General features: G+C 35.4%; 1 protein-coding gene across 2 annotated transcripts in view; it reads right to left on the bottom strand.

The window, feature by feature from the left end:
- LOC111051583 (nucleolar MIF4G domain-containing protein 1) overlaps positions 1-10,829 on the bottom strand; it is a 30,575-nt gene extending 19,746 nt beyond the window's left edge. The window contains exons 1-4 of one of the 2 annotated variants that reach the window (XM_039443801.1): positions 10,630-10,829; positions 7,953-8,108; positions 6,399-6,892; positions 2,767-3,347 (exon numbers count right to left, since the gene is read on the bottom strand). In XM_039443801.1, coding sequence (XP_039299735.1) covers positions 2,767-3,347; positions 6,399-6,876 — 1,059 coding nt within the window. In that variant the 5' untranslated portion in view covers positions 6,877-6,892; positions 7,953-8,108; positions 10,630-10,829. The remainder of the gene's footprint in view (positions 1-2,766; positions 3,348-6,398; positions 6,893-7,952; positions 8,109-10,629) is intronic. The other variant, XM_039443795.1, reaches the window with a different exon arrangement.
- Positions 10,830-11,484: the final 655 nt, after the last annotated feature.

The following is an 11,484-nucleotide window of genomic DNA, read 5'->3' on the forward strand; positions in this document are numbered from 1 at the left end:
CATGGAGAGTGTGGATGCAATTCAAGATAGGCAGAGAGAGTATACAGGAGACGATTTCCTGACCGAAAACACCCATCTCATATGTTTTTATGATTGACAGATGTCAAAATGGTAAGGGTCTAGGATTAGTTTCAAGGTACGAGAGGCCCGTCTCAATTTCTGAAGCTTTTGAAAATCTTATTCTAAAGTATTTCGAGCAGAATCCTCGATCCAGTATCCGGTGGACAGCTGGAATGTTGGATGTTTCAAGAGTGATAGTTCAAAGAATATTGAAGAAGTATAACTTTCGACCATTTCATGATACCCCAGTTCAAGAGTTGAATGAACCTGATACTGTTTCAAGGATGCAGTTTTGCCGTTGGATCTTAGCACAAGATTGTGTTTCAAACATTTTATGGACAGATCACAGATAAAAGTACGTTCACAAGAACTGGTGCTGTAAATTTTCACAATACACATACATGGTCCTTGGAAAATCCTCATAATCATAGACCATATCGATATCAGCATCAGTTTTCATTAATGTTTGGGCTGGCATGATTGATAAAAATATTGTTGAACCTTTCATTTTCCCTGCAAGAATAAATGGTGAAGTTTTTATGGGCTTTCTGGTCAATGAGCTTCACGAATTGATGAAAGAAGTGCCTCTCAATTTGAGGCAGAATATGTGGCTCCAGTTGGATGGCTGCCTCCCTCATTATGATAGAAACGTCCGTTGGTGGCTTGATAACAATTATGCAGGGCCGGTGGATTGGCCGAGGTGGACCCGTAAGTTGGCCACCACGCTCACCTGATTTTACTCCCATAGACTTCTACTTTTGGGGGGTTGTGAAAAGTAAAGTTTACAGAGAACCTGTAGAGACCAGGGAAGAACTGATTCTCAGAATTCGATTGACATTCAAAGTAATGAAGACACGGCCCAACGAAGTGAGACGGGCAACTCGAAGCTTGATAAAAGGCAGCAGAAGTTGCATATATAGAAATGGAGGCTATTTTGAATTCCTGTAAGCAGTGAGCATGATATGTAACTTGATTATCATCAGTTTTTTTAATTGTGTCATTCATCTACTCTGAACTATTTTTCTATGGATAAATTTTGATGGATTTTGTAAAAGTGTATGATTAATATTTTATATAGGATTTAGGCTATATGCTACAGAAAATAATGCAATAATCAGGTGATTTCTCCCTTTTAGGATCACCACTTGATGCTGCTGTTTGTGAATTTCCTCATTTTGAAGGTGTTCATCCCAGATATTAGCAGTTTTCAACACTTCATCATGTAACTTACCTATTCGAATTTATACTCATTCGAAAGCTTATGAAATGGAGAAGTTTTTGAAATATTGAGACTACTACAAATACCCGGAGAAAAATCGAGAAAGAACTGTTTGAAATTTGACTTTGAATTTGAAGAATAACAGTTTTTCAAGTCTAAGCCCTAATAAAAAACTACAAAATATCTAACAACAAATAAAATTACATTAATCTTGTTTGAAATGTTTTTCTCTTTTTAAACAATACCCTTGAAATAAAAATTTGACCAGTAGTTTTTGAGCTATTGGGTATTTAATGACAGGAAGTAGGCATATTCTGAAAATCTCGAAAAATCGATATATCTCGAAAACTAAGGTCGACAGGAAAAAAGATTACTAAACATTTTTTGTCAGAAATGTCGCGTAGAATCTACGGTCAACGGATGTTACAACCTTGGTGGGACACTCTGTATATTGCAATATTAGAGACAGCCAATGAATTTATTTTATTTATCTTGTATTCGTACTATGTTTGTGATTTCCTTGATTGTAAGTTGTACTAGGCCTATCCATAAACGCTTTGATGAAATCTTTGTTTGAATCTTTTTTTCTAAAGTCTAGACTTATGTCAAAGATTACCTCAGTCAGCCTACATCATATCCGACTTGCAAATTTTGTAATCAATACTAGGTGAACTGCTACGTTGCATATTAAAGTTTTTACATTAAACTAAGTTTTATTTTCAATTTTTAAATGAAATTGGACATTTTTATCAATTGATTGATTACTATATGCACACATACATAGTTTTTCCCGTCCTCATGAATTTTAACAGATTGAACGGAGCTTGGAAAACATACGAAGTGTGCAGATACACTTCACGTTTTTGCCAAGATAATCTAATAGAATTTATAAGGAAGGCAAAAATAATGCGCCCGAGGATCAATGTGTGTAACTAGACTAACTTATAGATCATTTAATCAATATTCGAAGATTATGAGGATGAAAAAATAATTTTAATAGTTTTCATGATAATCTATACTATAATAAAGAACTGGATTATACACGTACGGGATAGGAAAATTATGTTTGACGCATCATCACGTCTGATTAACTTGAAATTTTGCATATAGATTCTTAATTAGCCGAGGATGGTTATAGGCCTATTTGCAATTCTTCAAAATTTTATTACGTCAAGTTTTCAGTTTGTCAATTTTAAAAATAGATCCTTGCGGAGCACGGGTTACCTGCTAGTCTATAATATAATAAAATAAATAATTATTGGCTTATACATGCACGGGATAGGAAATACATGAATGACGCATCATCACGTCTCAACTACTCAACTGATTAACTTGAAATTTTGCATATAGATTTTAAATTGACCGAGGATGGTTATAGGCCTATTTTAGATTTTTCAGTAGGTCAAGTTTTCAGTTCGTCAATATTTCAATTAGACCCTTGCGGAGCATGAGTTACCTGCTAGTAATTTAATAAAACTGTCACTCACCTGCACTATATTTCCTTTCTCGTCACGCTGTCGTCCATAAATATCTTGCCAATACTTTCCTTTTCCATCACTTTTATGTTTTTGTTCTGCTCTGGCATCGCAATCCCCCTCAGCTGCGTCCAGGTCTCCTTCGACATCAAAGTCTTCATTCATCTCCATCTCACTTTTATCAACCACACAAGATAAGTCCTCATCTTCTGCCTGAGATTTGACTGCAACATTTTTCGGTGATTTTGTATTCTTCAATCGTTGAGGTTCATCAATATCAACATCTTCTTCTTCCTCTTGGTCGTCATCGTCAACATCATCATCATCATCGCAAACATCACCTTCATCGGAATTATCAACACCACCATCGTCATCAGAATGGGGCCCATCATCATCATCATCATCGAAGTCATCACTCATTTCTTCATCAGAATCAGTGTCTTCACTGGGAGTTTTTGTTGTAGAACTCGTTTTTGCTCGCTTAGCAGGTTTCTCTCCTTTGACCATGGCAAGATCGTCCACAAACTCTGAATCCGATTCTTGGTTGTCCAAGATATTCTTCACGCCGTCCGAGTCACACACATTTAGAATATCTGAGTTGTGCTATTAAGGAATTACATCGATACATCATTACTGACTACAGCCAACGACAATGAGAGTCTGAGAAACAAGAGAAAAAATAGAATAAACTCCTTAATGGATCTTGAACTTCAAGAGCATGTAGATAATTTATGGATGAATAAGAAATAAATCCTACATATCATCTAAGATAATAGATGAGTGAATCATCTTTTGGGCGAAAGCCTTTCACGTACTTGTACATGTTCATGAAATAAATGAATAAATGATCGATACCTGCATGATAAAACATATATTATAAGCAATCATTAGATCTTGATCAAAATACTTGACTTGAGAAGAATATTTGTTGAAGTTCGAGAAAAGTTTATTGATTATTGATAGCTATTATAATGATCTGTACATTGATAACAAAATGAGCAAACTGAAAACATGGGTCTAGTTCTTCAATTTCACTAATATAATAAATACTGTAATTTTTATAATTTGATATAATATAGTTATTCGATATAATCATTTCAGTATTTTCAAGTATTTGACCATAATTCCTTAATTCACTTGACTGCAACTGTAGACTAGTTCCCAGACTCTGGTAAGGGCAGATAATAATGTTGAATATTATGACGATGAGTTGAAACAAATATGTTCTGAATGAAATGAAGCAGCAGTTAGAACACTCAACCTAAATGAATACAGAATGATTCAAAATTAATGTCCCAATTTCAAACAATTATATTTCTCAAGGTGAAAAAATGAATAGGAAAGTGCTGGAGATGGAGTCACAGCTAGGGATGTCAATCCCGGGACTGATTTCCAATCCCGGTATTTCGGGATCATCCAATATCAATCCCGGGATTGGCAAAAATAAGTTTCATGCATTTTTAACCAATTGTTCCTCCTCAATTACATGTTCAGTAACAGTGTGTGGAGATGAAAAAGTGCTCATTTTAGAGGGAGAGGATATTATTGAAATGTAAAAATACTTGGCAATACTATTAAAATTGAACATTCTATTCCAATAAATGTTTTCAAGATTACGAGTAACTTTTTTCAAAAGCTGAACCACTACTAAATTAAATTTTGTAGAGCCAACTATATTAAACTTAGACTAGATACTCTACAGAAAGAGAAGATATGCGGAATAATTAGACAGAGAGTGAATAGATGGTGCTTGTTTATTTCTGATTTCTGAAGTCTTAAGAAAGTTCTGAGTGCATTTCAAGGAAATGACATCAGCACTATTGCAAATATTGCGTCGTCTAGACTAGTGAATATAGAATGTAATAGAGAATAGAATTCTAAATATAGAATAGAATAGAATTTTCAAGTATAAAATTACATTCTATCCTCACTGGTCTAGACTGGTAATTGTGGTGCTGTGTAAACAGAAACAAATGTAGACACAGTCATAAGAACCGATCAACAACCATTCTGCGAATGATGAGAACCGATAATGCGAATTCTATTTAGCCAGAACAGAGTACAATATACCAATATATGTATATGCAACTGTAGGCTGGGCCTGTACAATAAATCTGTTTCAAACACTTAGAACAATAAATGAATCATGCAGAACTTATATTCATCACCGTAAATGAATTCTATTGAATTGTTTTGGAAAAATACGATTCATAATTTCAGGTTTTCTAATCCCGAAAATCCCGGGATCGACCCTGAGGAATCCCGAGATTGTTAGGTATCAAAAATAGACCGGGATCCCGATATTGACATCCCTAGTCACAGCCAAGGGGCAGAGGCAGACTTCGCCTAACATGGATGGCACTAGTGCTTAGGGATATGAGACAATTGCAACTAACAGCTGAGACGACCCAAGATCGCAATCACTGGCGACTTACATCCAGGAGAGACAACCCGAAACAATGGGGAAAAAGGCAAGGGAGAAGAAGAAAAAGAAGAAGATATTTCTCAAGGTGAAACGAAGGGATGTTGTCAGTTCCACATAAGTCAATTGCAATTAAGTGGAGCAACATTTCTTTTATATCATCTTAAGATGGAGAAATTCCACTAACATTTTTGTTTCTAGGGTAAATTATATTCCTTTTAAAAAACGGTGAACACAAACTAATTTTTATCAAATTACTCACAGAACCATGAATTTGTTCATGATGATGTGTGTATCATAAGTGTTCTATATATCCTCCGTTAGAGGCTCGGTTGACATCTACTGAAAAGTAGGTAGGTTTCTTACACCATGGTTTGTGAAAATGCACAAGAAAAGTTGACTTAGGCGAATCTCGTTCATGCTCCACTGTTCGATGAGCCTTTTCGAATCTCCATATTCAAACATTATGTCAATTGACTTTACCGCTTACATAACACGTCGCCTCATCGCTATGAACAAGATTCTCATTAAGTGAACGATTCTTGTACATTTCCACAAACCATGGTGTATGGACCCTACTTCATTTTAAATGACGTCTGAGCCCCAAAAAGAAGGGCACATAGAAAACGTTTAATACACCATTATAAACTTGATGCTTCTGTCAGTAATTTGATATGAAATTATTGGTTTGTGTGCACAGCTTTAAAAATAAATAGGCCTGTAATTGTTTGAAATTGGGACATTCATTTTGTACATTATAAAATCGGGAATTATACCTAGAATACTTTCAGAGGTCATGGATAATAATCCAAAGTAGTGATATAAGCAGAGAGTTGAAATTTTTGGTAAAGTAATAAATACTGAATTTGAGTGGTATGGTGATGAAAACGTGATTGATCGGATGAAGAGGTGAAATTCAATATTACTCAAATGTTAGTCATTAGAATTACATAAATGTTAATGATTTAAATTAGACAAATAAATTGACCTCTAATAACTTTGGGCGGGATCTACATCTACAATAAAAACATTATAATTAACTGTGTACTCTATAAAAATATTGAATCTTACAAACCTATTAAACAATTAATTTATTTGAAAATTCTCTCAGAAGTTACTAAGAACATAACTTTAACATTGATTATAGTGGCGATCATCCAATATTATGTATATTAAAAAGATAAATTAAAAGTAAAGTTTCTTGTGCATTTTGAAAGGATACAATCCAAACCTTCTTCGATGAAACATTTTGGCAATGTTTTTGATTTCCTTTTGTTCATCTTGAGTTGCTTTTCTAGTTTCTTTATTTCTTTATCTTCATACTTATTCTCCTCCAATAACTGAATTTTTCTCTGCTTCTTCATATCTTTCTCAAGCTTTCTTTTCAAATTCATCTCGTTGTCATGGTTGAGCTTCTGCAAAGCTTGTGTATCAAGTTTAACAGGAGATCTTTCATCACAATCCTTTTCAGGTTGTTGCGTCTTTTGTTTTCTCAAATTTTTCTTTATTGTTTTTGTATTAGTCTGCATTTTACTATCAGTAGTTTCATTTTTTTGAGGTAAATTTGATATTAGAAATTTTTTCTTATAATGTTCGTTTTTTCGCTCTTTTTTGCCAAGTCGCTTCTCTTTACGTAGCTGTTTCCTGGATTTATTTCCAGGTCTATTACTGGAAAAATGCGGTTTCTTCAATTTCGCCATTTCATTAAATTACAACCTGGAAATAAAATGAGATTTAGAGAAAAATGTAAAATATGGTGCCTAAATGATCAAAGATTAACGTAGAGTAAATTTAAAGTAAAAATAATTCGAACTACAGGCTACTATTGAATTTATTTATTGCTTTAAACAGTGTATGATTACAAAGTTTTTGAAAATGTTCCACAAAAATGAACAGAAACTGTTTTTCACACAACAAAACTAATAAAGAGCTCCATATTATTATTTCCACTCATAATAAAAATGTCCAAGGTATCATTGCTGGCATGTCAACAGTCCATGATGATATTATTCTGATAGCACAAAAGATCTTAGTCTCGGCATTTGACATATGAAACTAAAGACATCGTTCATTTCCGGACCCTCACTTGTCTTTAAAATGCCGTTTAGGCAATTCAGAGAGTATTTCCGCAGATATTTTTGTCTGAAACCGCTATATAAATCACAATGTAGAAAAATATGCTTCAGCGTTTCGTCTGCTTCGAAGTTACCACACAGTAGACAAGGCACTTGAGAGTTGATTGTATACTTGACTCCTTTCAAGTGGAGAACGACAGTTTCAGTAAGCATGGAAATCCTTATCTGGCTAAGCAATCTAACTTTATAATGTCATTAATGTGGTAAGTTGAATTTAAGATATGGAGCGATGTCGTAGGTTGTGAACTCATGGTAGGCCTCACGAAGAGGGGAATAGATTGCCGCAGCCGTATCCAAATTATACAATTTCTGACGAAAAGACTTCAATATTTCTGCTGTATAAACCTTTGCCACTTGCGCGTTTTGTTGTGACCGTAGCCTATGCCCTCGAAGAATTCCTTCATCTGTGAAGTCCAATTGTACTTCTCATTTGCATCAGTTGCAAGTAGTCTTCTGAAGCACATCTTTGGAGCTCTGTTGTCGCACATATTCAGAATTTTAAGCCAGCTGTTGAATGCTGATTTGAAAATATTGAAGACAAGATGATGACGTCCTGTTTCCAGTCTTACAACATAACCTGGAAACTCAATAAATTGGAACCTCCTCTGTACAGCCACTAGCAGCACTTATTCTCACAGTACCTTGCAATAGAAGTCCTGAAGAACTGCAATTCATTTTCTGCTTATACCATATCTGTATAGTTTTCCCACATCAATGAGTGGTCTATGGAGTCGAAAGCTCGCTGGAAATCCACAAATGTTGCATACACTTTCTTCCCCTGTTTCACAATCTGAAAACTAACCAATGCATTTAAAGTAAAATACTATCCATACAGCCTCTAGACATGCGAAGACAATTTTGAAGTTCATTCAATGGATTTCCATACTCTAACCAGTTGGAAAGCCTATTGCTTACCATTCGAGTGGAAAGCTTGCAGATACAATTGACCAAAGAAATTCCTCTGAAGTTTTCAGGTAGGCTGCTATCTCCCTTTTTAAAAATCATGGAAATATTGACTTTACTCCATCCTTCGGGGACGGGGACTGATTCATTGCTTAAAATTTTGTTGAACATGTTCAAAATCAATAATTTTCCGTTGAAGGGAAGATTTTTCAGGAACTCATTTGTTATCATATCAGGCCCAGCAGCTTTTCCTGATTTGCATTTACTGATTGCATAATGCAACTCGCTTAGAGAAAAAGGGGCATTAAAGAATGGATGCAACAAGTCGAGAACATCCCACGTTGTGCAAACAATTCTCGGCGGGTGGCATTTCTGCAAGTAATCCTGCCAACATTTCAGGTCGATGCTGTTATTTTTGTGCTTCAGCCCATTTATCCTGCGAATCATTCCCCAAAACTCTTTGGAATTCTTTAAACTACTCAGTTTAATTTCCAGTTCATTGTGGAAATTTCGTTTTGACTCTCTCACAATTCACTTGTACCCTCTTTTTAATCCCAAATATCTCTGATAGTATTCAATTTCCAAGTTAATGTTTTTACTTTCCTTGCCCTATTACCATAGGTAAGGAAAGTATTGCTTTCCGAAGAAAATTAAGGTACCCCAATTTCTAAATGTCTATATATGTTTCAAGGTCCCGTGAGTCCAAAAAAGTGGTTTTTGGATATTGGTCTGTATGTGTGTCTGTGTGTGTGTGTGTGTACGTGTGCGTACACGCGCGCGCGCTCGCGTATGTGTGTGTGTATGTGTGTCTTTCTGTGTACACGATATCTCATCTCCCAATTAACGGAATGACTTGAAATTTGGAACTTAAGGTCCTTACAATATAAGGATCCGACACGAGCAATTTCGATCAAATGCAATTCAAGATGGCGGCTAAAATGGCGAAAATGTTGTCAAAAACAGGGTTTTCGCGATTTTCTCGAAAACGGCTCCTACGATTTTGATCAAATTAATAGCTAAAATAGTCATTGATAAGCTCTATCAACTGCCACAAGTCTCATATCTGTAAAAATTTCAGGAGCTCCGTCCCATCTATGCAAAGTTTGATTTTAGATTCTCAATTATCAGGCTTCAGATAAAATGTAAACAAAAAAATTTAAGTGGAAAAGATTGAGAGATTGAGCATGAAAATCTCTACAATAAATGTAAGGTAGCATTTTCACCTAAAATTGAAAATAAGCTCGAAATTCGAGAAAATGTGATTATCCAATTGCAAACTGTTGATTCTATTAAATCATTCACTATGAAGAGATAGCAGACCTGGAGTGTCTCCAGAGTTATTGTCCTGTCACCAGCTGGCTCAGATCTTTGAATAGTAGACTTGAGATGCGCATGAACACTAGCGTCAGCCGTCAGGTGATCAATTTTCATAACGGCAAGGTAAGTTGTGTGAGTGCGCCACACCAGATGCAAAAGCACCTGGATGCAAAATGCCGCATCGCGCCTCCTCAGATGTGCATCCAGCTAAAGTTTGTCATGAAAGGCATTAATTATTTGGCGGTACGAAGTTCGCCGGGCCAGCTAGTTCTGAATGATTTATACCTAGGATTTTTTGCTTGACGACACGCTGGATTATAAAATGGTTTGTCAAAACAATATCGTCCAGTCTGAACATCGCCGTGATTACTGCAGAGCATTCCATGAGCCTGCCCAAATAGTTTCATCTATTGTACCAAGTTATTATACATCGATTAAGGACCTAGATATAAAGCCTGGCTTGTGTACTCTGATCGAAATATTCCTTGTACGGTATTTCAAGATTTGGATTCCATATGAATTTCTATTTTCGACTAACGGCCGGTGTGTTTTTTTACAATAAAAGTGGTTGACAATTAATTTCAATTTGTGTTTTCATGATATATTAGACTTGATTAATTGGAATCTGAAATTCCTCTCTTATATTATAGAGCATTAAAGCACATTTTTACATGTAAAACTCCTGCATTTTAAGCATTGATTGTGATTTTTTGTTCTTTGACCTCGGACAAATAGAAGGCATCTTCATGATAACCGATTTGTATTTGACACTTGAGGATTTTTCGGAACATCAAATCCTAACTCGAAAATGAGCTATAGCCTAATACCTGAAGGGGTAAATGGATTGATGATAAATAACATTTTTACATAGATAAAGGTTATAGGCCTAGATGCCGCTTTACTCTACCGGTAAGCGTTCAACAGGTCTAAAATTATCTAATGCGTAGTCTATAACAGCTGAGATTTCATTTCTTATGTAACTTAAGTGGTGAGTGCAGTCAAAACAACATATTTGATGGATAAGGGAGGTAAGTGGTGCTCATATCAACATCCAACATCATCCATTGATCAATAGAGAAATAACTGTTGCATACAAACCAATGTTTCTTCTAAATTATCATAGTTAAAAACTGTTGATACTTGAATTAGACAATCAGGAGTAACTTCAAATCATGATTAAATCGCACGATAAAATTGAAAATATTTGTTAAAAAAATTACAACGATAAGTTTACTTCCAATTCCGAACACAAGCACGTTTCATTTTTAGGTTAGTTTATCAGAAACACAGCAGAGCTAACATCAAGGAAAAAAATTACATCCAGCTGTCGTATAGCCAAACTGTATAAGTATAAACATAACCTGAAGGATAATGAAAGATTTCAAAGGTGGAGGGGTGATAAGGGGGTCAAGTCTTTGCTTTTGAATGGAAATATACTGGTATTATTCAAAATTGATCAATAAATAATGAAAAGCAGAAAGCTTATCTTACGTCATGTTGCATCTGAAAACATGATTGTGTTTGGTGATACGTCACCGTATGATTTTCGGGGATGCTATATTCTGCCACAAAGAAGAAGGGATTCCTCTTCTCTGTAATTCTGCCTATAAAGGTGTTCACCCATTCACACAATCTTTAAAGTTGGTGGTTTTATAATGTTTCCGAAAAACTAACACCACACTGAAATAATCTTCTGGTGAGATTCACTTGAACTGTAAATACTTTGAATAAACAATATTAAACCGTAACATTAATTCAATGGTGACAGTATAAAGTGAATATCACTATATGGGTGGGTAGAGCTGCAGTAAGGGCCAAGCCACATTTTTGAAATGGTGATTGACAAGTCGGCAGGGCAGAAAGCACTCAGATTGACTGATTATCAGCTGATTAGTTTGGCGAGCACCTTCCTGCCCTGCCGACTCGTCCGCCGCCAATTCAAAAACGCTTCAT

The sequence above is a fragment of the Nilaparvata lugens genome, chromosome 1, assembly GCF_014356525.2.
Source record: "Nilaparvata lugens isolate BPH chromosome 1, ASM1435652v1, whole genome shotgun sequence".
In the NCBI taxonomy this organism is placed as follows: domain Eukaryota; kingdom Metazoa; phylum Arthropoda; class Insecta; order Hemiptera; family Delphacidae; genus Nilaparvata; species Nilaparvata lugens.